This window comes from Phyllobates terribilis, unplaced genomic scaffold (assembly GCF_046119375.1).
Source record: "Phyllobates terribilis strain yellow unplaced genomic scaffold, ASM4611937v1 Scaffold_3__8_contigs__length_932513732, whole genome shotgun sequence".
In the NCBI taxonomy this organism is placed as follows: domain Eukaryota; kingdom Metazoa; phylum Chordata; class Amphibia; order Anura; family Dendrobatidae; genus Phyllobates; species Phyllobates terribilis.
This window is the reverse complement of record NW_027362763.1, coordinates 502,151,578-502,177,973: the sequence shown is the minus strand read 5'-3', so window position 1 is coordinate 502,177,973 and position 26,396 is coordinate 502,151,578. Positions and strand designations below refer to the sequence as shown.

At 46.1% G+C, this 26,396-nt stretch overlaps 1 protein-coding gene across 50 annotated transcripts in view; it reads left to right on the top strand.

Annotated features, from left to right (window-relative positions):
* Positions 1-26,396, top strand: part of TRDN (triadin) — a 1,346,604-nt gene that overhangs the window by 561,688 nt on the left and 758,520 nt on the right. For 44 of the 50 annotated variants that reach the window (XM_073675989.1, XM_073675970.1, XM_073675994.1 and 41 more), the window contains 5 exons: positions 11,696-11,740; positions 15,174-15,215; positions 17,166-17,192; positions 18,636-18,677; positions 26,104-26,148. In XM_073675989.1, coding sequence (XP_073532090.1) covers positions 11,696-11,740; positions 15,174-15,215; positions 17,166-17,192; positions 18,636-18,677; positions 26,104-26,148 — 201 coding nt within the window. The remainder of the gene's footprint in view (positions 1-11,695; positions 11,741-15,173; positions 15,216-17,165; positions 17,193-18,635; positions 18,678-26,103; positions 26,149-26,396) is intronic. The other 6 variants (XM_073675977.1, XM_073675972.1, XM_073675964.1 and 3 more) reach the window with 4 other exon arrangements.

Here is a 26,396-nt window from a genome sequence, read left to right as displayed (position 1 = left end):
ATAGAATATCCCAAAAAAATCAAGAAAATCACATTGTATAAATTAGATATTTTTTTTGCATTTTGCAGTGAGAAATAAGTATTTGATCCCTCTGGCAAACAACACTTAATAATTGGTGGCAAAACCCTTGTTGGCAGCAGTCTGACGTTGTTTGTAGTTGATGAGGTTTGCGCACATGTCAGGAGGAATTTTAGTCCACCCCTCTTTGCAGATCATCTCTAAATCACTAAGATTTTGAGGCTGTCACTTGGCAAATCGGAGCTTCAATTCCCTCCATAAGTTTTCTATGGGATTAAGGTCTGGAGACTGGATGGGCCACTCCATGACCTTACTATGCTTCTTTTTGAGCCACTCCTTTGTTGCCTTGGCTGTATGCTTGGGGTCATTGTCTTGCTGGATGACCCAGCCACGACCCATCTTCAATGCTCTTACTGAGAGAAGGAGGTTGTTGGCCAAAATCTCACGATACATGACCCCATCCATCTTCCCTTCAGTATGGTGTGGTTGTCTGGTCCCCTTTGCAGACAAGCACCCCCAAAGTATGTTTCCCCCACCATGCTTCATGGCTGGGACGATGTTCTTAGGGTTGTACTCATCGTTTTTCTTCCTCCAAACATGGCGAGTTGAGTTAATGCCAAAGAGCTCAATTTTTGTCTCATCTGACCACAGCACCTTCTCCCAATAACTCACAGAATCATCCAGGTGTTCATTGGCAAATTTCAGATGGGCCTGCACATGTGCCGTCTTGAGCAGGGGGACCTTGCGAGCACTGCAGGATTTTAAACCTTTAAGGTATAATGTGTTACCAATGGTTTTCTTGGTGACTGTGCTACCAGCTGCCTTGAGATAATTAACAAGTTCCCCCCGTGTAGTTTTAGGCTGATCTCTCACCTTCCTCATGATCAATGATATCCCGCGAGGTGAGATTTCAGCAGCAGAAGGGAAGGAAGGGTGACACAGATTCTCTACTTCGTGGGTAGGCGGAGCCCCATAGGATAGTCACCTCAGATTGGAAAAAGACGACCGGCCCCTCCAGTATATAGGCTCCTCCTACTCCCATGTTCATCAGTCTTTTTATCTGAGGTCTCAGAGGATAGTCGCTGCTTTGGCAGCTCCTCAGAAGAGTTGTATTTTATATCCAGCAAGTCCTGGACCCCCCGTGGTCTAGAGGTCTCTGGGGGTCTCGGCGCTGCTGAGACCCCTGACCCTCCCCTGGCAGCTCTGTGTACCCCTTGAGGAGGTTCCCACTTATGCCTGCCGGCCCCGGGGGATAAAGGGCGCTCCCTGGCGGAGGCGCACACCACACATCAGAGAGGGTCCCTGCGTGCTCCGCCATAGGGGGGAGCAAAGGGCCATGGCGCCACACATCCCTGAGGATCCCTGTGGCGTTCAGCCGGGTAAGTGCTCTTTGGTCTAAAGAGTATTTTTGACGGCTACGGCAAGTGTACTGCCTGTGTGTTTCTTGTCTAGTTCAGACGCTGCCTTGACTGGGGAGCAGAGACGGAGGCCAGTAATTTTTATTTTTATTCTTTCATTTGTGCATGCTTTTTTGTTTTTGCTTCCTGCCTTCATTGAGGCAGGAAGCTCCCTGTATTGGCGCGCGTTTTCTTGCTTTTATTGACTTGCTTCCTGCCTTCATAGAGGTAGGAAGTTTTCTGCCCTCATTTTTTGTTTGAATAAGGCGGGGGCGTGGCCTAGCGGGGGCATGGCCTAGTGGGGGCGTGGCTTAGCGTCTCCTGGCTTCCTGCCGTCATTACTTAGGCAGGAAGCGCTTGGTTGAGCGTGCGCTGGCGGTCCCTGCTTCTCCCTCCGGCGTCCAGCGGCGCCTCCTGCTCTCTGCTCCCTGTCCGTCCACACACTTAGGAGGAGCGGTCACCGCAGTATCGGTGAGTCCCCTCTGCCTCTGGCAGGGGTTCTTTGTCAGTGCTGTCTCTCCAGGCTACCTATTAGGAGTCCTCAGGAGCACTGCCGCTTTCTCTCCTAAAGCTATTTACTTCACTGACCTTTTAGGCTGTGTAGTATTATAGTTGCTGTGATGTTAACCCCTTCTGAAAAAGTGGAACTTTAAGGGAAACACATGGTGTTTAAGGGAGTTTACCCCTATTGATTTTTTGCTCGGCATTTCTGGGGTAGCTCTTTTCTAAGGGTGAGCTTTAACCCTTCAGAGCCTGTCGCATATATAAAAAAAATAAATAAATAAATAAAATTATAAAAAAAAAAAAAAAGTGAGTTTTGAAAACAGGCTGTGCAGCTTTCACACTTTTTTGCCATCCTTGTTGTACATCCTGGCATCTGGTGTGGGTGGCATGTCGGATCAGGGGCCTGGGAGTGCGGATCGGTCTCCTGATCCGTTTCAGGTTCAGTCGCACGCCTCTGATACACTCAGGCCTTCTACTACATCAAGTTCAACGCTCAGTGATGTTAAGGTGGAGGCGCTCACTCGCTCCATTGATAGTCTCTCTAGTCTCCTGGGACAGTGGGTGTCAGCTAGATCACACCCAATGCCACGAGTTAAAAAGCGCCGCAAGACTATGGTGGCGTTGACTCCCTCGCAGAGCGCATCAGAGGCTTCGGATTCACCAACAGATTCGGTTGATGAAATTTCTGAGTCCGAAGAGGTGGATCAACAGGATCGCTCTGTTTCTCTTTCTGATCGCGTAGATGGGCTTATTAAGGACATGCGGGAAGTATTAGAGCTGTCTGAAGAGCCGACAAGACCGTCTAGGTCGGGCCATCTGTATCAGAAGACGCGCCGTGTTCGTTCTACATTACCTGCGCATGAGGAACTTAACGAAGCGGTGGAGAAGGAGCGTCAGTGTCCGGATAAACGCTTCCGAGGAACGCGTTTTTTTGATGCCCTATATCCCTGTGCCAAGGAGATGGTTACTAATTGGGTTCCCTCTCCTGAGGTGGATATATCTCTGTCTCAGCTGACCAAGTCTTCCCTGCTTCCTGTTAAAGGGTGAGCCAATCTTCAGGATCCTTTGGACAGAAGATCGGAGTCAGCGGCGAAATCCATCTATGAAGCCGCGGGTCATGGTTTCCGAGCGGCCTTGGGGGCCATGTGGGCCGGTGAGGCTTCTCTGCGGTGGTTGGACCAGCTGCGTGCGGCGTGGCAGGATGGGACTTCACGTTCAGAAGTGGAAAAGCTTTTTCAGCGAATGGAAGAAGCTATGTGTTATGGCAGAGATGCAGTGCTGGACACTGCTTCAATTCTGTCCAGGGCTCAGGCTTCAGCAGTCACGATTAGAAGAGCTCTGTGGCTTAAGTAGTGGACCGGGGATGCAGTATCCAAACAGGGATTGCTTAGTCTGGCATATAAGGGCGGTCAGCTCTTTGGTTCAGATCTTTCGGAACTAATTGCCAAAGCTAAAGCTAAGGATGTTACTCTGCCTGGGAAAAAGGCAGTGGCATCCACAGCCGGCAGGACAGGGCCCAGCAGAGGTCTTCTGTCCTTTCGGGCCAGGAGACGATTCAGTCAGCCTTCTTGGAGATTGGGTCGTCCCTCATCCTCCGGCAGATCCGCCCAGAAATCTTGTACTACTTGGAAGCAACGGTCCCGTCAGGACAGACGGGAGGTTGATAAAAAGTCCGCTAAGGCTGACTGACGCCAGGGATCCCCCCGAGGGCTCTCGGGTGGGAGGTCGTCTGCTACAATTCGGGTCGATCTGGGCATCCCACATAGCAGACGCCTGGGTGACACGGGTTATGTCGGCAGGCTATTTCATAGAGTTTCATTCGCTGCCTCCAGACAGGTTTCGTCTGACCGGCATTCCGTTCGTGCCAAGACTGGCTGCCGCACTGTTTCAGGAGGTCGACTCTCTCCTACAGCAGGGTGTGGTGGTTCAGGTTCCTCCGGAAGACCAGGGAAAGGGTTTTTATTCCAACCTTTTTGTGGTCCCCAAAAAGGAGGACAAGTTTCGTCCGGTGCTGGATCTCAGGGATTTGAATATTTATGTCCGGACACGGAAGTTCCGCATGGAGTCTCTCCGATCGGTGATAGCGACCCTGTCGCAGTACGATTTCTTGGTGTCCATAGACATTCGCGACGCCTATTTGCATATCCCTATCGGCAGGGCTCACCAGCGTTTCTTGCGTTTCGCTATAGGTCAAACCCATTACCAGTTTGTGGCCCTGCCTTTCGGGTTGGCCTCAGCTCCCAGGGTTTTTACAAAAATTCTGGCTCCTCTCATGGCGCTTCTTCGAAGACAGGGGGCTACGATCCTCCCCTACCTGGACGACCTGTTCATAGTGTCACCCACAGTGGAGGAGGCAATAGCGGCTCGCAATCTCTCCCTTCAGTACCTGATGGACTTCGGGTGGCTGATCAATTGGAAGAAATCGTCATTGGAGCCAGCACAGTCCATTCTTTTCCTGGGGATGCAGTTCGATACTGTTTGGGCAGTTGTGTCCCTGCCTCCTGTCAAACAGATGAACCTTCGTCTTCTGGTCCAGGCTATGAGGTCGGCGCTGTCAATGTCCCTTCGGGAATGCATGCGCCTTCTGGGTCAAATGGTGGCAACTATGGAAGCAGTACCATTTGCACAATTTCATTCCCGGGATCTCCAGAGCCTTATTCTGACCCATTGGGATCGATCGCTAACTTCTCTGGATCGCTCGGTCATTATCTCCCGCAGGGTGCGAGAATCTCTTGGATGGTGGTTACGTCCGGAGACTCTATCCGTGGGGAAATCCTTCCTTCCTCCGAGATGGTCGGTGGTGACAACCGATGCCAGCCGGACAGGCTGGGGGGGAATTTGGAACAACCTCTGGATTCAGGGAGTCTGGTCGCCAAAGGAGTCGTCTCTCCCGATCAACATTTTGGAGTTGAGAGCAATATTTCTCTGCCTCCAACATTGGGCGGCCTTATTGAGCGGTCTACCGGTCCGGATCCAGTCGGACAACGCTACGGCTGTTGCGTACATCAACCACCAAGGCGGGATGAGGAGTTCCAGTCTCATGTCGGAGGTCTCTCGGATCCTGGTCTGGGCCGAGTCCAAAGTTCCAGCAATCACTGCAATTCACATTCCAGGGGTGTTGAATATCTCGGCGGACTTCCTCAGTCGCGAGCAAGTAGACCCTGGGGAATGGAGTCTCCATCCAGAAGTGTTTTCTCTGCTGTGTTCCCGTTGGGGGACTCCTCAGGTGGACTTGATGGCATCCAGGCTGAACGCCAGGGTTCCGACGTTCATGTCCAGGTACAGGGACCCGGAGGCGGTGGCGGTGGATGCTCTAGTGGGCCCGTGGGGTCAGTTCAAGCTGATCTATGGTTTTAAGCCGATATCCTTACTACCTCTGGTGATCCGACGGATCAAACTCGAAAGGGTATCAATAGTTCTGATAGCACCAGACTGGCCGCGGAGGACATGGTATTCGACGCTGGTGTCTCTTCAGGCGGCACCTCCATTTCCGCTGCCCCTTCACCCGGACTTGCTCACTCAGGGGCCCATTCGTCATCCGGACCTGAGGTCCCTTCGTTTGACGGCGTGGCTCTTGAGACCGAGATCTTGACCCTTCGCGGTTTTTCGCCCGAGGTCATTGCAACCTTGCGGGCGGCCCGGAGTCCAGCTACGTCCAGGATTTATCACAGAACTTGGGAGTCTTTCTATTCATGGTGTTCTGGATCCTCAAGAAACCCGAGTGTTTTTTCCATCCCCAACTTCTTGGCCTTTCTGCAATCTAGTCTGGCCAGGGGTTTGGCAGTTAGTACGGTGCGGGGACAGGTATCTGCTCTTTCCGCACTTTTTAGGAAGGCTATTGCCTCTCGTAGGGATGTGCGCTCTTTTTTTCACGGAGTCGCACGTCAGTTTCCGCCACGGAGGGCAGTTGTGGCTCCATGGCGGCTTAATCTAGTCCTGGAAGCCCTTCAGCATAGGCCTTTTGAGCCTATGGATTCTGCTAAACTTTCACTACTTTCTTGGAAGGTGGCCTTCTTGGTGGCAGTCACCTCTTTGAGAAGGGTATCGGAATTGGCAGCACTTTCTTGCTCACCTCCTTTTCTGGAATTTTTTCCGGATCGCGTGGTGCTTCGTACTCGGGAAGATTTTTTGCATAAGGTAGTGTCACAATTCCACATTAATCAGGACATTGCGTTGCCTTCTCTTTGTCCAGGACCTAAGAATCCAAGGGAGCGGGCCTTGCACTCGTTGGACTTAGTGCGGGCATTGCAGTTCTATCTTACGATCACCCAAGGTTTTCGGAAGTCGGACTCTCTTTTTATAATTCCGGCAGGTCGTTGGCGTGGTCAACGTGCTTCCAAAGACACGATAGCTCGGTGGATCCGTTCAGCTATCCTGGAAGCGTACCGGCTCAAGGGCGAGCCTTGTCCGGTTAAAGTTAAAGCTCATTCCACGAGAGCCATTGGCTCATCGTGGGCTTTTCGTCAGGGGGCCTCGGCAGCGCAGCTCTGCCGGGCGGCCACCTGGTGCTCCGTTCACACCTTTACTAAGTTTTATAAGGTGGACGTAAGTGATCCAGCCGATGTGTCCCTGGGACGCAGGGTGCTGCAGGCGGCGGTAATCTGTTATCCCTTTACTTAGTTTTCCATTATTTTAGCGTGGTTTGCGCTCTTGCCTAAGTTTTGGGGTATGGAAGCTTCTGCCTCTATTTCCCACCCTTAAGTAGGTACTGCTTTAGGACGTCCCACGAAGTAGAGAATCTGCGTCTCCCTTCCTTCCCTTCTGCTGCTGAAAGCCGGATTTTGGTAAGAACTTACCTGTAAAATCCTTTTCAGCGAAGGAAGGAAGGGAGACACAGCACCCTCCCAGGGCAGAAGTGTTTTTTTGCGTTTCTAGATGCAGCGCATCTCCTTCCTGATGTCGATCTTCTGGACTGGGTTTAGCGCTCTACGGCTCTCCTTCCAGTTTCGCCAGCTCTACACAGTTGTCAGGTCCAATGGGGTATGCCTAAGACTGTGTGTTTCTATTACATAACCTGTTTGCTCTCATTTCTGAAATTTCTGAAGGGGATATGTTGTTCTGCTGGTTGTTCTGCTCTTCCTTAGCTTGTGTACGGACTGATGAACATGGGAGTAGGAGGAGCCTATATACTGGAGGGGCTGGTCGTCTTTTTCCAATCTGAGGTGACTATCCTATGGGGCTCCGCCTACCCACGAAGTAGAGAATCTGTGTCACCCTTCCTTCCTTCGCTGAAAAGGATTTTACAGGTAAGTTCTTACCAAAATCCGGCTTTTGCATGGTGCTCCATATCGATGTCAAATGACAGTCATTTTGTATTTCTTCCATTTTCTTACTATTGCACCAACAGTTGTCTCCTTGTCACCCAGCGTCTTACTTATGGTTTTGTAGCCCATTCCAGCTTAGTACAGGTCTATGATCTTGTCCTTGACATCCTTAGAAAGCTCTTTAGTCTTGCCCATGTTGTAGAGGTTAGAGTCTGACTGATAAATTGAGTCTGTGGACAGGAGTATTTTATACATGTGACTATGTAAGACAGCTGTCTTTAATGTAGGTAACGAGTTGATTAGGAGCGTCTAACTTGTCTGTAGGAGCCAGAACTCATAGTGGTTTGTAGAGGAACAAATACTTATTTCTCACTGCGAAAAGCAAAAAAAGAAAGGGATTTTCTCCTTTCAGTTGGTTTGCTGCATACACCTGGTGGCTATTCGATAGCCCTGCTCCGGTTACCATAGGAAAGAGATTTTGACTATAATGTTCATCCAGGCCAAATGCGCTGCCAAGAAGCCAGTAAATACTGTGGGTACATATTTTCCAAACGATTTTTAATTCTCAAGTATTTACTGGCTTCTTGGGAGCACATTTGGCCTGGATGAACATTATTGTCAAAATCTAATTTATACAATGTGATTTTCTTGATTTTTTTTGGATATTCTCTCAATGTTAAAATTAACCTAGCCTTAAAATTATAGACTGCTCATCTCTTTGTCAGTGGGCAAACTTAGAAAAACTGCACGGGATCAAATACTTATTTCCCCCACTGTATTTGTGCCTCCATTTTCTCAAGACCTGTAATATTTAAATTTTTCAGTCAAGGTGGTTTTTCAGTTTGCATGATTTTGAGTTACAGTGGTGGCCAAAAGTATTGGCACCCCTGCAATTCTGTCAGATAATACTCAGTTTCTTCCTGAAAAGGATTGCAATCACAAATTCTTTGGTATTATTATCTTCATTTAATTTGCTTGCAAGGAAAAAACACAAAAGAGAATGAAGCAAAAATCAAATCATTGATCATTTCACACAAAACTCCAAAAATGGGCCAGACAAAAGTATTGGCACCCTCAGCCTAATACTTGGTTGCACAACCTTTAGCCAAAATAACTGCGAACAACCGCTTCCGGTAACCATCAATGAGTTTCTTACAGTGCTCTGCTGGAATTGTAGACCATTCTTCTTTGGCAAACTGCTCCAGGTCCCTGATATTTGAAGGGTGCCTTCTCCAAACTGCCATTTTGAGATCTCTCCACAGGTGTTCTATGGGATTCAGGTCTGGACTCATTGCTGGCCACCTTAGAAGTCTCCAGTGCTTTCTCTCAAACCATTTTATAGTGCTTTTTGTTGTTTTTTCATTGAAGACAAATTAAATGAAGATAATAATACCAAAGAATTTGTGTTTGCAATCATTTTCAGGAATAAACTGAGTATTATCTGACAGAATTGCAGGGGTGCCAATACTTTTTGCCACCACTGTATATGATGTTTGGAAATCGTTTCATTGCATTTTTTTCTGGAGCTGTAGCAACTGAAAAAACACGCAATTCTAATATTTGAATTTTTTATGTTTTGTCATTATCATTTGGGTTAATAGAGTTTATATTTTTATGTATTGGGCTTTTAGTTTATGTTCCCATGATGAGTTTTTGATACTGTTGACGCTCACTTGTCCTGTTATTTCAGCCCTGGTCTTCCACGAGCTCCCTCCGGCCATTTCTTTATTTTTGCACTGCATTCAATGTTCTCTTCCTATTTTCGATATGCATCGGTGCCTACTACACTTAGTGGGTCTTTGACATTTCAATGGATGTCACAGTGCTGAAAATGCCTTGGGAGGCATACGTTGTGACTAGGGTTGAGCGAATTTGTTCGGCATTTCAAATTCGGGTTTGTGTTCTGGGTTCTGGCTTGTCCGCGCCAAAAAATCAGCTCCGCCCATGAACATCCCTAATTTGACAAGCTGTCATGCAGATGTTATCAGGTACGTTCATGGGCGGAGCCGATTTTTTTTCGGGACCCCGAACACGAACCCGAATTTGAAATGCCGAACAAATTCGCTCAACACTAGTTGTGATGTGACATGACATCAGAGGTTCTCATCTCCAGAGATCCAATGCAGAGTGAAGATGAAGGAAAAGGTTGTCGTGTGCAGTGCAGAAGAAAAAAAGCAGCTGGTTGGAGCTGTGTGGAGGACCTGGTGGGGGGCTGTAGTCGTGGGTAGAAATGAGCGAACCCGAACTTAAAAGTTCTTGGTTTGAAGTTGTGCTAATCTACGAACACGGACTACTCCCGGAAGTCCGTTTTAATGTTTGGAATTCCGGGGGTGGGTGAGAAAGAGAGGGAGAGATTTTTCCTGCTCCAAAGTTCTGGTCCCCATTCTTTTTAAAAGAGGTTCAGGTTCAAGTTCGGGTACAGTTCTGGTACACGAACCAAACTTTTGACTAAGGTTCGGGTCGGGTACCAGAACCTGAATGTCCACGTGTCTGCTCATCCCTAGTCATTGGATAGGTGAATGTGACAGGTGAATGGTGAGGTGAAAATTATTATAATTTAATATGCAACATTTATTTGATTTGTATTGAATAACTTCGATGCAAATCAATTTTGCTGGCTGAATTAGAGAAAACGACTGAATTTGAATTTCAGCAGGTTGGTACAAGCTATCAATATAGAGTCTAATTCTGTTTAATTTTCAGAGGATTGCCTAGACTGTATTAAACTGTACAGTCATGGCCAAAAGTTTTGAGAATGACACCAAAATTATATTTTCACATGATCTGCTGGCCTCTGGTGTTTATTAGTGTTTGTCTGATGTTTATATCACACACAGAAATATAATTGCAATAATATTATGAGTACCAATAGGTTATATTGACAGTTAGAATGAGTTAATGCAGCAAGTCAATATTTGCAGTGTTGCCCCTTCTTCTTCAAGACCTCTGTAATTCTCCCTGGCATGCTCTCAATCAACTTTTTGACCAAATCCTGACTGATAGCAGTCCATTCTTGCATAATCAATGCTTGCATTTTGCCAGAATTTGTTGGTTTTTGTTTGTCCACCCGTCTCTTGATGATTGACCACAAGTTCTCAATGGGATTAAGATCTGGGAGTTTCCAGGCCATGGACTCAAAATCTCTATGTTTTGTTCCATGAGCCATTTAGTTATCAACTTTGCTTTATGGCAAGGTGCTCCATCATGCTGGAAAAGGCATTGTTGGGCGCCAAACTGCTCTTGGACGGTTGGGAGAAGTTGCTCTTGGAGGACATTCTGGTACCATTCTTTATTCATGGCTGTGTTTTTAGGCAAGACTGTGAGTGAGCCGATTCCCTTGGCTCAGAAGCAACCCCACACATGAATGGTTTCAGGATGCTTTACAGTTGGCATGAGACAAGACTGGTGGTAGCGCTCACCTCTTCTTCTCCGAATAAGCTGTTTTCCAGATGTCCCAAACAATCGAAAAGGGGATTCATCAGAGAAAATAACTTTGCCCCAGTCCTCAGCAGTCCACTCCCTGTACCTTTTGCAGAATATCAGTCGGTCCCTGATGTTTTTTCTGGAGAGAAGTGGCTTCTTTGCTGCCCTTCTTGAAACCAGCCCTTGCTCAAAGAGTCTCCGCCTCACAATGCGTGCAGAAGCACTCACACCAGCCTGCTGCCATTCCTGATCAAGCTCGGCACTGCTGGTACTCCGATCCCGCAGCTGAAACAGTTTTAAGATACGGTCCTGGCGCTTGCTGGTCTTTCTTGGGCACCCTGGAGCCTTTTTGACAACAATGGAAGCTCTCTCCTTGAAGTTCTTGATGATGCGATAGATTGTTGACTGAGGTGCAATCTTTGTAGCTGCTATACTCTTCCCTGTTAGGCCATTTTTGTGCAGTGCAATGATGGCTGCACGTGTTTCTTTAGAGATAACCATGGTTAACTGAAGAGAAACAATGATACCAAGAACCAGCCTCCTTTTAAAGTGTCCAGTGATGTCATTCTTACTTAATCATGACTGATCGCCAGCCCTGTCCTCATCAACACCCACACCTGTGTTAATGGATCAATCACTAAAACGATGTTAGCTGCTCCTTTTAAGGCAGGACTGCAATGATGTTGAAATGTGTTTTGGGGGTTAAAGTTCATTTTCTGGGCAAATATTGACTTTGCAAGTACAGTAATTGCTGTTAAGCTGATCACTCTTTGACATTCAGGAGTATATGCAATTGCCATTACAAAAAATGAAGCAGTAAACTTTGGAAAAATTACTATTTGTCTCATTCTCAATACTTTTGGCCATGACTGTATATACTTCACAGATTAGTCAAGACTAAATAGTCTTTAAATGTATTAGTGTTCTAAATCAATAACACATAAATGATTCTCATCATTTTGTAATCAATCTGAAAGTTTTATTCACATAATATGTAACAAAAATATGCAATCTAAGCCAACTGCCTATTATTTGGATATTTATATATTTGCTTTACCAGATAACATGCCAATATGTGTTTTTCTCCAGCAAAGATTACTAAACTGAAGAAAACAAGTATGTCAGCCATGCTCGGTAATGTGCTGTACAGCTTTTCACTTTTCATCACTATTTAAAGCTCAGTGCTTACTAACACAGCGGCTGACTTCTGTAAACTGTTATCTTTGTGTGAATGCAAATTACTGCAGGTGGATTAGGATTATGGATATTAAGCATACTTGAATATAATGGTGCATATTACCTAATGGGAATCTGTCAGCAGGTGTTTGCTATGTAATTGGAAGTCACCAGGAGATATGGGCTGAGACACAGATTTTAGGGGTGTGTCACTTATTAGGCTGGGTGTTATTTCCATACAATGAAGATTTCATCACCTGGATATTATCAGTGCCTGGACTACAGCTCACGCATCTGATAGACCGACCACACCCCCTCTTCTGATTGTCAATATACAATGTACATGTAAAGCTGTCGCTCAGTGATGTGGACAGGCTTAGGTTTATGCTCTGTTACATCTAAAAACACTGAGTCACAACTGATGCACCCAGTAAACTAAGTGATACATCATTGGAATTAGGGTCTTTTTTTCTGCATTATGCTGCTTCAGATGAGGTAGAAAAACCCTGGTGGCAGATTCCCTTTAACATTGCACTTATGACACTTCTCTGACATATCTGCTTTAAAAACTATAGAGTTCTATGCAGAAAGGTGGCTGTACATTATGAAAGGTGCTATCTGTTGTAGTTCTATGGGCAGTTGTGAAGATTACAGTACAAGGTGTAGTTGTATATTAATGTACCATAGTTTGCCAATGTTAAGCCGTGCATGTTGCACTATTGGCTCCTATAAGACAAGCAAGGTAATTATTTACCTTACAAACCACATTATAGGCAGTAGGGTCTGCAGGATGAAATTGATCTCCATCTTGTGATACATATAACAACATCATCATTTTTAGATTCCTATTCCTAATTAGTCTTAGAAGACAAATTTGAAATAAAAATGCAGATATGAGTCTATTATTTGTGTCAAATACATTAAAATAAAACATTGCTCTGCTGATAGTTGATGAATTCTAATTACGTTTTTTTCTTCCCAGTTATAGAAAAGAAATAATCTATATGTAGACCCATTCAGATTGATGGTCTCAGATTGCAAAACTTACATTGCTTTCCAACAACCATGAATATTAGTTATTGAATTGTCCTCTACATGAAACATTTTGGCCCCTATTCATCATTGCCTTTGGACATGCTTTTTGTCTAGTTTATATGTTTTGTGCCATTTCTTTGTTTGCACACAATTCATTAATCTATTTTTGCATATTTTGGCATCTATTTTTTAACGTGCTGATCAGGTTTTTTCTATTTTCTACTTTGTTCACAGAGTTTAACAATTCCATATATTTTAGCCTGATTCATCAAATGCAACTTTTTAAAAAGTCGCAACATATTTTGCAATTTCAGTCCATTTCTCCTTGAGGTATTCTCATGTATGTCAAAATTCTTTTGCGACTTTTGGTGCCAAGAATCACAAAAACAGTTCCAGTCAGAAAAAAAAGCCCATTTATATTTTGCCTCAAATTCACCATTTTGATGAATTGGTGTCAAAAACGACAACTAATACCGCAAGACAAAAAGGAAAGGGGCTTATAAAAAAAGAAATGAAGAATTAGAGTCTTATTATCTCCATTCATTAGTTACACTTTGTGTGGATGTTAAAATTCTGAGTGACAACCAATATGGTTACAAAACTAGTCATGCTTTCCCTTGGCTATCTAGTAAAGCATTGTGGCAACCTCTGTGGGAAGCGAGCTAGTGGCCATATTTGTTATTCTAGTTTATGCAGAAACAATTTAATGGAATAAAAAGAAATAAAAAAGGAATTGTAATAAATCCAACAGAGGAGGACAATTCATGTGCTGAGGTGTATCGAGGGTTTTATTTTTTTTAATTCGTGGAAAGGGAGTGTTTACTATTATTGCTTTGCTTCAATGCTTCTAGTTTGCTTCAAAATGCATCCATTGGCCTTAAAACATGTATTAAAGAATGTGGAAATATAAAGTGCTTTGAATAAGTATTCATATCCAATGGACTTTTCCACACTTTTTCATTTTACACCCAAAAACTTAAATGTATTTTATTGGGATTGTATGTGATATATCAACAAAGTAGAAAGTATTTGTAAAGTATAAAGGAAATTATACTTGGCTTTCCAGTTATTATAAAAATGTAAATCTGAAAATACCCCCAAATAAAATCCTGAGTGACCAATTGCCTCCAAAAGTGACTTAAATAATAAATTGAGTCTACCTGTGTGCAATTTATTTTCAGTATAACTAAAGCTGTTCTTTGAAGGTCTCAGAGGTTTGTTTGAGAACGTTAGGGATCAAACAGCATCATGAAAACCTAGGAAGACACCAGACAGGTCAGCGATGAAGTTGTAGAGAAAAGTAAACCAGAATTAGATTATAAAAAATAGCCCAAGCTCTGAACATCTCACAGAGCATTGTTCAATTCATCATCCAGAAATATAAGGAGTATGACACAGTTGCAAGTCTACCAACACATAGCCATACACCTAAACTGACATGCCAAGCAAGGAGAGCACTAATTAGAGTAGCAGCCAAAAGGCCCAAGGTCACTCTGGGGGAGCTGCAGAGATCCACAGCTCAAGTGGGAAAATCTGTCTGCAGGGCAACTATTAGTCATATGCGCACAAATTTGGCCTTAATGGAAGAGTGGCAATAAGAAAGCCATTTTTGAAAGCATAAACATATGAAGTCACATTTACATTTTGCAAAAATTCATGTAGGGGACACAGCTAGTATGTGCAAAAACGTGTTCTGGTCACATAAGGTCAAAGTAGAACTTTTTGGGCTAAATGCAAAACGCAATGTGTGGCAGAAAACTAACTATGCATATAACCCTGAAAACTCCATCCCCACTATCAAACATGGTGGTAGAAGCAACATGCTGTGGGGATGCTTTTCTTCAGCATGGACAGGGAAGCTGGTCAGAGTTGATGAGAAGTTGGATGGAGCTAAATTCAGGCCAATTCTGAAGGAAAACCCATTAGAGGCTGCAAAAGATTAGAGACTGGAGCATAGGTTCACCTTCTAGCAGGACTACTGCCAGAACTACAATGGGATGGTTTAGATCAAAGCACATTCATGTATTTGAATGGCCCAGTCCCAGTCCAGACTTAAATACCATTGAGAATCTGTGGCAAAGTATTGACTCAGGGAGGCTGTTTACAAATGCAAGTCACAATTTTCAGATTCTAAAATATGTTTAATTTCCTCTATACTTCACAAATACTTGTTACTTTAGTGTTGATATGTCACATAAAATCCCAATAAAAAACATTTAAGTGGATGTAACAAGAAAAAAAGTGGAAAATCTAATGGGGTATTAATTCTTTTTAAGGCACTGTATCTGCAAATGAGATTTCTTGTGTAAGCAAACAATAAATATATATTTTAGTTATTTCTTGTTATCCTTTACAGAAGAGAAGCCAAAAGAGGAAAAGCCTTCCCCAGTAAAAGAAGGTAGGAATAAAACAATTTGTACTTATGGAAAATGGAGATTATTGAAGAGGCCTTTATGAAACCATTTCAAGCAGCTTCCTATCTAAAGAATACAAAATCTGATTGTCTGGATGTCCTTTTTTAATGTTAGGGCATCCTTCCAGGGCCGGCTCCAGGTTTTTTTGGGCCCCGGGCGAAAGAGTCTCAGTGGGCCCCTTTAACACATACCACGATTCATGATGCAGAGATACCGCAGAGAAATATATATATATATATATAGTACAATGCAAAGATTTCACTTCTTACATTACATGAGTGCTATCTACTGTAAATTCCACAATAGCTCAGAAACCGGTGAATCGCTCCACACAGAATAGTGGCCCCCATATAAGGCTCCATACGGAATACTGGCCCCCATATAAGGCCCCATAAGAAATACTGGCCCCCATATAAGGCCCCATACGGAATACTGGCCCCCATATAAGGCTCCATGCGGAATACTGACCCCCATATAAGGTTCCATGCGGAATACTGACCTCCATATAAGGCTCCATGTGGAATACTGGCCCCCATATAAGGCTCCATACGGAATACTGGCCCCCATATAACGCTCCATACAGGATACCGGTCCCCATATAATGCCCCATACAGGCTGTCCCCCCCTTATAATGCTCCATGCAGGCTGTTACCCCCCACATAATGCCCCATACAGGCTGCCCCCCCCCTTTATAATGCCCCATGCAGGCTGTTCCCCACCTTATAATGCCGCATGCAGGATGTCACCCCTCCTCTTTATAATGCCCCATGCAGGATGTCACCCCTCCTCTTTATAATGCTCGAGGCAGGATGTTCCCCACCTTATAATGCCCCATGCAGGCTGTCACCCCTCCTCTTTATAATGCCCCATGCAGGATGTCCCCCCTCTCTTTATAATGCCCCATGCAGGATGTCCCCCCCTCTCTTTATAATGCCCCATGCAGGATGCCCCCCGCCCTTCTCTTTATACTGCCCCATGCCTCCATACATTAAAAAAAAAAAATCAAATACTCACCTCCCTTCTCCTCACCTGCTACCTGCTACCTGCTGTCTGCTGCCCGCTGCCCGCTGCTCGGGTCCGAACTCCAGCGTTGTCGGCGTCTTCCCGCTCAGCGCTCCCTGTGACGGCTCAGGGGAGGGCGCGGTGTAAAGACGTCACCGCGCCCTCTGACCTGAGACGTCACAGGGAGCGCAGAGCAGGAAGACAGCTGATCTGCGGAGGCACGGGGAGAGGTAAGTATCCGCCTGCCGGGGCCCTGAGCAAGCGGCGGAGAAGGGCGGGCGCTGACACCGCTCTCCTCTGCCCATAGCCCAGCGGGGTGCGCGACCGCCAGTGGGCCCCTCTGCCTGCTCAGGGCCTCGGCATTTGCCCGGGTGCGCCGGATGCTAACGCCGGCCCTGCATCCTTCTTACCCAAAATTTTGTATTACTCCATTGTTCTGGTATGGCTCAAACTATGTAGTTAGTGATCACAAAAAATCTAGTGTTTACAGCTCCTATGCAGATTTAGGTGTATACTTTCTTCGCAAAATGTAAATGATACCTGTATAAATCTACAGTAATATTCACTTGTATCTGTCTGTCTATTGCTAATTATGAAAACACATTCCATATCAAAATATGGAATGTAAGCGCATTTTGGAAACTGCATGTTTAGAAATTTTGTAAACATTTTGATTCAATTTTTTTGAATCAGCCTTTAAGATAAAGCAGTTTTGAAAATTTTGCACTAAGCACACTCAGATGTCAGCTATTCCTTAGAATAGTTTATATATTGAAATTTATAATAGTTTGCAATCAGATCCTAAAGGCGAATCCTGCAACACTTGCAATATGGGTTGTTTGTTTACACAGAACTCTGAATTTAGAAGTCTACGAACTCAACACATTTTTCATAAATTAAATATATTCTATTTAATATTTTTATTATTGCAGCAAAATTTGTGAAAATGAAGAGAACAAGTATGTCAAATGCTTAGCTTTAGTTACTGCTGAAGGCTTCTTATTGCACTAACGCTCATAGTCATTTCCAATAAAATAACATTTTGCAATACAGCTGTAGAGTTACTTATGTACTGCAGGTACTGTAAAGTTGATGAGCTTTAGTGGCTGGCGGCCAAGTGCATGAACGGAATATGGCTTATTGCCACTGGAGAATACCGATTACTTGTGTACTACTGTTATTCTCAATGATCATATTTTAAATATTTGTATGTAATACTATATATTCTTAACCTAAAATGTTTTTTTTTACAAAATCTGATAAACGCGACAGCTTAAAATGGATATATCAAATTTGATTTTAATTAATGATTGTTAATTATGTTTATTAATTTAATACAGTATAAAATTAACAGACATAATAGTTCATTTTAACATTTTTTTCTCAGCCATTGGGAGCTGTCATCGGTACATGACACTTGCATGCTCCCTGTTATTCAGAGCAGTAGATGGAGCCAGGCGACATTTGTAGTCCATCTTTGTGCTGAGTTGCAACTTTCCTTTGTCACAACTACTTAAAGTGTTCAGAGCGCAACAGTTGCAGCTGCTACGTTCTGCACACTGTAAGTAGCAGTGATCTATGACAGAAGGTGACGTAGCAGGGCTACGGCATTCACCTCTTCCAATAGTGAAAACAGGTCAGGTAGCCTGGACTTAGTAGAATAATGGTAGGCTGCCTGAACTGTTCTCAACAATGGAAAAAGTCACTGCCGCAGTCTTGGTGCCTCATGTGCTGTCAATGCTCAATGCTACTTACAGTGTGCAGATTACAGCAACCAGCAATAATTTGACTGCTGCTTTTTACACACTGTAAGTAGCAGTGAGCTGTGACAGCAGGTTAGGCATCAGGACTATGGCGGTCACCTCCTCCATATTCCAATAGTAGTGAAAACAGGTCAGGTAGCCGGAAATTAGTAGAACAATGGTATGCTGCCTGAACTGTTCTCACCACTGGAAAAGTCACTGCCGCAGCCCTGGTGCCTCACGTGTTGTCAATGCTACTTACAGTGTAATGTCTGTGAAGCGCTGTGAAATTAATGGCACTATATAATGAGTAAAATAAATAAAGAAATATGCTAGAGTAGACTATATGTCAATTTTTGTAGGGGTATATTTTAAAATATTTAATACGGGTTTCTTTTTTTCAGTGGGCTGGGAAATTAAACATATTTTTGAGCCTTCTCAAGAAAATATTTTTTTAAATTTACCTCCGTTGTCTAGAATTGTATTCCTGCTTATATATAGACTGCTAATTAAAATATGACTTGCGATCCTGAGCTTTGTGACAGTTCTTTTTTCCTATTTTATATGCTGATTACAGATAGTTGAACTATAACTCAGAAATACATAAAAAAAAATATCTTCATTTTAATATGGTTCTTCTGTTTTTCAAAATCTATCTAGAAAAAGAAAAGCCTAAGAAAGCAATACTTCCAACCATTAAAGGTAAGCTACAACTTTACTAAGTCTGCTTTAGGACTCAAAGGACTTTTATTAAAATTCTGGACTTCGAGCTGTAACATTACTATATGAAAACAGGAGCCGATCATGGAACCTTTTCCTCCACAAGGAAAAGTCTGGGTAGGAGTTCGATAACAAGCCAGAATAATGCAACTCAAAACCTATATTTGCAAATGATATTTCTTTTTGCTTTTCTGTACTTTTGTTTCATTTTTAAAATCATTGAGTAACTATTACTCCAACAAAGAAAATATTGTCTTCATAATGTCATGATGGCATACAATTATTTTATATCTACTGCATATTTATACAACAATCAATCAACAATGAGAGTCAATTGATAAGGATGAGTTGTCTAATTTAGAAGAATATTAGTTTTGCTCCATCATGTCATTAAGCATCTGATCATGAAGAATGGCTAATTGAACCATATTATTGTGTTTTTTCATGCCTATACTTTAAAGGGAATTTGTCAGGAGGCTATGAAATCTGAAAGCAGCATGATGTAGGGTCAGAGAGCTTGATTTCAGCAATGTGTCACTTACCGGGTGGCTATAGCCGCCCCCGCACCTCTGATTGGCTGCTTTCTGTGTACTTTGTACATTGTCACCAACCTGCTATTCAGTAGAGGTTTGTGTGTTACACAGATTAGCTGGACTGCCTTGCACAGGACACCTAGTCTTCCAGTGATAATCTCCTGTTGATAAAACACTGATTGTTTTGTAACTACAGCAAGTTGCTCAGCAAATTTCACATCCCTGTAATAAGGGTCTCTGCCCCTACATCATGCTGCTGTAAAATTAGATAGCAAAAACCTGCTGACAGATTCCCTTTAAAATGTTTAATAATTGCACAGTGGTCAAGTAAGATCGAAAAATTACATTTTTCAGCTAATTGTTGCAATACAATACACTGTGTGCAGAATTATTAGGAAAGTTGTATTTTAGAGGATTATTTTTATTATTGATCAACAACTATGTTCTCAATCAACCCAAAAGTCTCATAAATATCCAAGCTTAATATTTTTGGAATTCGGATTGAGTTTTTTTTAGATTTGGCTATCTTAGGAGGATATCTGTTTGTGCAGGTGACGCGCCCCCTGGGCCATATTCTTTAGGGGAATACCCGGAGCCGGATCAGATGGGAGTTGTAGTCTTCCGAGTGGCTGTGACCCGGTCCGTGCCCAGGGTGTCAAGCTCAGAGTATGTGGCAGTCCTACAGATGTTATAAAGTTCTTTATGTCGACTACGCCACCCGTTGTATTGCGGTCACTATGGCCGCCGCTGCAGCAGGGTCCGCTGAGGCTGATGGTGTTGGTGCAGCTTTTGGTAGTATAACCCCCAACGGGTGGGGTATAGCCTCAGGGGGTCAGGTGCAGAGGATGGGGGTTGTGGTGGTGCAGCATAGATGTTAAGTGAAGACAGAGTCGGGTTGTGCAGTTTAGGGTATTTACTCACTGCTGATGTTCCGGTCACTCCAGCTTCAAGTGACCACCCGAGCCGTGCTGCGTCCACCAGGTCCTGGATTCAGCAAACCCCCAAACAAGTCCGGAGCGTGACCCTGAGCTCTCCTTCTGTCCTTTCCTCTGGCCGTCCCCACTAGTGATCCACCTAGGTCCAGCTCCCTCGGGCCTTCTGTTGGGAGACCCTTGGCCTTGGGTTCCCTGACCCTCCACGTGGTTTGCCTTCGGGGTGGATGTGGTGGGTGGCCGTGGCAGACGCTGCCCACGGCCTCCGGTCTCTGGCTAGGGTGTGCTTTTGCCCCCACCAGTTTGGGATCCGGTACCCTATTGCCGACTCTTCACCCGGGGATTGAATTTGGGTTCTCAGAGTCCTTGCTTTTTCCCTCTCTGGGTCTTTCCTTCTCTGCTCCACTCTCTCTCTGCAGGCTCATCTGGACCTCTGCTTCTTACTGACTCTGACAGACTGACCCTGATCTTTGATGGTGCCCACCTTATATACTCCCTCTATGTGTGAGCTCAGGTGACCAGCACCCAATGAGCTCCTAACTTTACCCAGGCTGCTCCCCCTATCTGCCCCTACACTACTTGGGATGTACCACCCCCCTCCCACTCCAGCCAGGAACAGACTCGGTCGTACCTGCACATTTCTAAGTGGGAGTACCGTCGGCCTGCCCCTCGGAAATGGGATGTGTGTAGTGCATGCAGCCTACCAAGCTCAGGTCCACACTCCATCCTTACCCGTGAGTGGAATATCACACCTCTGGGTTGAGGTGCAATACCCCTGTAGCAGCCGAATCCTCAGGGTGCTTCATTCCCCCCTGGTAAATCACAGCACGTCCTCGGGCTGTAAGAACAAAACACCACAAAACATACAAATTTTTTTTTTTCATATAAACAACATAGTAAAAACATATAAAATATCATATATATATCAGAAAACTTTTCATATAAATAACATTCTCGTCGCCTCTGGCTCCTCCTCCGGTCACTGTGCAATGTGTGACCGGGTAAAGTGCGACAGTCTTTTCTTGAAAAACTCGTGGCTTTCCTGTAAAACCAGTAGGGAGCGCTTTAGGACGCGCAACTATTTACAGGGATATGGCCGCTCTCAGTCCTCGGCCAGGTATAAGGGAGGAATGACCGCTCTCAGTCCTCGGTCAGTGGGATTTAAGGGATAAACGGGTAAACAGTTCACACATGCTGGTCCCAACGGGGACTATATTATCAACAACAGTTTCTTTGGTACCCCGACAGGTAACTATGTACAGCCTCTACTCTGCCGTACTTAACGACGATGTCCTCCTGCTCTTTCTTTGCGGTTACCTTTAGCTTCAGACCCGTCCGGGTCCTCTTGTTCTTCCTCCTCACACCGCAGCTCTTCCTCCGTCAGGCGATGCACATGGAGGGCGTAGGGTCCTTTGGCACACTTGTGCTGGGTAAAGGTGACCTCGTCCCCGATGTAAAGGTCACGACCTCTGTGTCCCTCCGGTAGGTGGGATTCAACGTCTCTCCTGGTTACGAAGACGTCGCCTGGGGTGTGGTGGTCTCGGATGAAGCCCCACCCATGCTGCATGTTAAACTTGATCACAGTCCCGGTGGTGCGGGGACTATGCGCTGCACAGGGGTCTCTCCTGGCCCGGCTCTTCTGCTCCGCGCTCCTTATTTGAGCTTGCTGTTCCCGGACCCGCCTCTCTCTCCGCTCCCTCTCAAAGACCTCGAGTTGTTGGCGGCAGCACTCAGCACGCTCCGCTGCAGCTGCCCGAGTCTCCTGAGTGAACCCCATGAGATCTTCTCCGGTGGGGTCCCACTCAAATTGGGCCTCTTCTAGCGGGGGCGAGATCCTCTTTACGGGCTTTGGAGCCGGGATCAGGGGTGCACACATGGCCCCAGCCTTCCTCTGCCGTTCCAGTTCATGATATTCCTGGGGCCAGATGAAAGGCTGCCCATCCGGGCACGTGTGTTGGGTAAACAGGTCCTCTCCCAGATGCGGCACTCTTGGTCTTATGGGCGCAGTGGTGTTAGCGCCCGGGTTGCCCGGGCCTTGCGGCCAGGCCTGGGGTATCTGGAAGGTGAAGGGCACCGTAAGGACGGCGGCACCCTGGGCTACTTGGCCCTGCGACCAGGCCGGGGGCTGCGCGGAGGTAGGGGGCGCTGTTGGTATTGCGGCGCCCGGGGGTACTAGGCCCTGCGACCAGGCTGGTGGTACTTCCTGCTTGGTCACGCTCGGGGTCGAAGCGTGTGACGTCACAGGGGTCGCGACTGCGGCTTCCGGTTGAGGCCTAGTCTGTGGCGGTGACGTTGCGGTTACGGGCACGGCAGGGGGTACTTCGGGCTCTGCGACGGGGAGCTGGGGCAGGTACGCGGTTTCCCGGTTTGGGGTAGAGACGTCCCCTTTACCTGCCTCCCTTCGTTCTGCTCCCTTCTCGGCGCCGTCTCCGGCCTTCAGTCCTCCCGCGCCATCCTCAGAGGCGGTCTGTCTCCTCGTCTCGGGTGGCGTGCTCCGCTGACGAGTCTCGGTCCGCTGGGCCATCTCACGGCTCCACTCCGCCAACGTCTCTCGCTGCACCCGGGCCATCCTCCTTGCGAGGCCCTCCAGAGCAGTCTGCGCACACTCCCGGTCTCGGGGGAGCTGTGCTAGGACCTCCACTAGGCCTAGTGGGGTCGTTGCTTCCAGCAGGCTCCTGACCAACGGGTCGGTGCTGCTCTGCTCTCCTTCTGTTGTCTCCAGCAGGCTCCTGGCCAGCGGGCCGGTGCTGCTCTGCTCTCCCTCCTCTGTTTCTAGCAGGCTCCTGGCCAACGGGCCGGTGCTGCTCTGCTTTCTCGCCATCTCCGGGTAAGCTCCTCCGATACTCTTCTCCAGGCTTCTTGCCTCCGGGTGCGCTCGCTCCAGACTGCTCCAAGCGACACCCATCTTTGTTCTCTCCTTTCGTCTCCTCCCACCTCGAGGGCGGTCCCGGGGCCACTTGGTGATTGTCAGCTCCAGGGGCTGTTCTTTCACGCTGACAGACACCTCTAGCATCACAGTCTCTGTTGGTGGGGGCGGTTTCCACTTTTGGCGCCATTTTCGGTCCTGGCCCACGATGGGAGGTGGCCTCTCGCCACCCTCTGGCACGCCCATAATGACGTCCGCTCTTCCAAGGCGGGAAACCTTCGGAAATGGCGGGAATCGTCTCCCAGTGGCGGGAAACTCTGCAGATGGCGGGAAAACGCTGTTAATGGCGGACAACCGGCTGGAATCGACCTGTGATGGGGTCCGATGGCGGGGACCCTCCGGAACCGGCAGGAGACTTCTTTTTGAGGTAAACTCGTTCTTTTCTTCAGGCACGCAGTACCCGGGTGTTGCGGGCACGAGATCCTGCCGACTACGCCAAAGTTGACGCGCCCCCTGGGCCATATTCTTTAGGGGAATACCCGGAGCCGGATCAGATGGGAGTTGTAGTCTTCCGAGTGGCTGTGACCCGGTCCGTGCCCAGGGTGTCAAGCTCAGAGTATGTGGCAGTCCTACAGATGTTATAAAGTTCTTTATGTCGACTACGCCACCCGTTGTATTGCGGTCACTATGGCCGCCGCTGCAGCAGGGTCCGCTGAGGCTGATGGTGTTGGTGCAGCTTTTGGTAGTATAACCCCCAACGGGTGGGGTATAGCCTCAGGGGGTCAGGTGCAGAGGATGGGGGTTGTGGTGGTGCAGCATAGATGTTAAGTGAAGACAGAGTCGGGTTGTGCAGTTTAGGGTATTTACTCACTGCTGATGTTCCGGTCACTCCAGCTTCAAGTGACCACCCGAGCCGTGCTGCGTCCACCAGGTCCTGGATTCAGCAAACCCCCAAACAAGTCCGGAGCGTGACCCTGAGCTCTCCTTCTGTCCTTTCCTTTGGCCGTCCCCACTAGTGATCCACCTAGGTCCAGCTCCCTCGGGCCTTCTGTTGGGAGACCCTTGGCCTTGGGTTCCCTGACCCTCCACGTGGTTTGCCTTCGGGGTGGATGTGGTGGGTGGCCATGGCAGACGCTGCCCACGGCCTCCGGTCTCTGGCTAGGGTGTGCTTTTGCCCCCACCAGTTTGGGATCCGGTACCCTATTGCCGACTCTTCACCCGGGGATTGAATTTGGGTTCTCAGAGTCCTTGCTTTTTCCCTCTCTGGGTCTTTCCTTCTCTGCTCCACTCTCTCTCTGCAGGCTCATCTGGACCTCTGCTTCTTACTGACTCTCACAGACTGACCCTGATCTTTGATGGTGCCCACCTTATATACTCCCTCTATGTGTGAGCTCAGGTGACCAGCACCCAATGAGCTCCTAACTTTACCCAGGCTGCTCCCCCTATCTGCCCCTACACTACTTGGGATGTACCACCCCCCTCCCACTCCAGCCAGGAACAGACTCGGTCGTACCTGCACATTTCTAAGTGGGAGTACCGTCGGCCTGCCCCTCGGAAATGGGATGTGTGTAGTGCATGCAGCCTACCGAGCTCAGGTCCACACTCCATCCTTACCCGGGAGTGGAATATCACACCTCTGGGTTGAGGTGCAATACCCCTGTAGCAGCCGAATCCTCAGGGTGCTACACAGGTAACTATTACTGTGCCGAATTATTAGGCAACTTAATAAAAAACAAATATAATCCCATCTCACTTGTTTATTTTCACCAGGTAAACCAATATCCGTGCACAAAATTTAGAAATAAACATTTCTGACATGCAAAAACAACCTTTCTTTATGATGACACTCAACAGCCTTCCATTCATAGATTCTGTCAGTTGCTTCATCTGTTTTTGATCAACATTGCGTGCAGCAGCCACCACAGCCTCCCAGACACTGTTCTGAGAGGTGTACTGTTTTCCCTCCCTGTAGATCTCACATTTTATGATGGACCACAGGTTCTCTATGGAGTTCAGATCAGGTGAACAAGGGGGCCATGTCATTATTTTTTCTTCTTTTAGACCTTTACTGGCCAGCCACGCTGTGGAGTAGTTGGATGCATGTGATGGAGCATTGTCCTGCAAGAAAATCATGTTTTTCTTGAACGATACTGACTTCTTCCTGTTCCACTGAAGTTGTCTTCCAGAAACTGGCAGTAGGTCTGGGAGTTCAGCTTCACTCCATCCTCAACCCGAAAAGTTCCCACAAGTTCATCTTTGATGATACCAAACCATACCAGTACCCCACCTACACCTTGCTGGCGTCTCAGTCGGAGTGGAGCTCTCTGCCCTTTATTGATCCAACCTCTGGCCCATCCATCTGGCCCATCAAGAGTCACTCTCATTTCATCAGTCCATAAAACCTTTGAAAAATCAGTCTTAAGATATTTCTTGGCCCATTCTTGATGTTTTATCTTATGTTTCTTGTTCAAAGGTGGTCGTTTTTCAGCCTTCCTTACGTTGGCCATGTCCCTGAGTAGCGCACACCTTGTGCTTTTTGATACTCCAGTAACGTTGCAGCTCTGAAATATGGCAAAACTGGTGGCGAATGGCATCTTGGCAGCTTCCCACTTGATTTTCCTCAATTCATGGGCAGTTATTTTTTGGCCAACACGCTTCTTGTGACTTTGTTGGCTATTTGCCATGAAACGCTTGATTATTCGGTGATCACGCTTCAAAAGTTTGGAAATTTCAAGACTGCTGCATCCCACTGCAAGACATCTAACAATTTTGGACTTTTCAGAGCCCGTCAAATCTCTCTTCTGACCCATTTTTCCAAAGGAAAGTAAGTTGCCTAATAATTAAGCACACCTTATATAGGGTATTGATGTCATTAGTCAACACCCCTCCTCGTTACAGAGATACACATCACCAGATTTACTTAATTTGTAGTTGGCTCTCAATTCTATGCAGCTTGGAGTAGGACAACATGTATAAAAATTATCATGTATCAAAATACTCATTTGCCTAATAATTCTGCACACAGTGTACACACACTAAATTACACCAAAACCATATTTAATTTTCTATTTGCTTAGATCAAGAAGCACCTAAAGTACCTGAAGAATCTGTCTTTAAGGAAGGTAAGAAAACCTGTAGTACATTTGATGGCGATTCATGAAATACTGGGTAGGTGAAAAAAGTTTGGCCACAAGAAGGCACACTGGAAATGCATTGTCCACATGAATCTGGAACCTGCCCTGAACATGCTGCCGATGTATTTTTTTGTTAGCATCAGCTTGTCTACTTTTTATGTTTTCATACTTTTTATACAACAAAAATATATGTACATCTGAAGAACAGTATTTAGCGCTAAATCCTGGAATTTAGG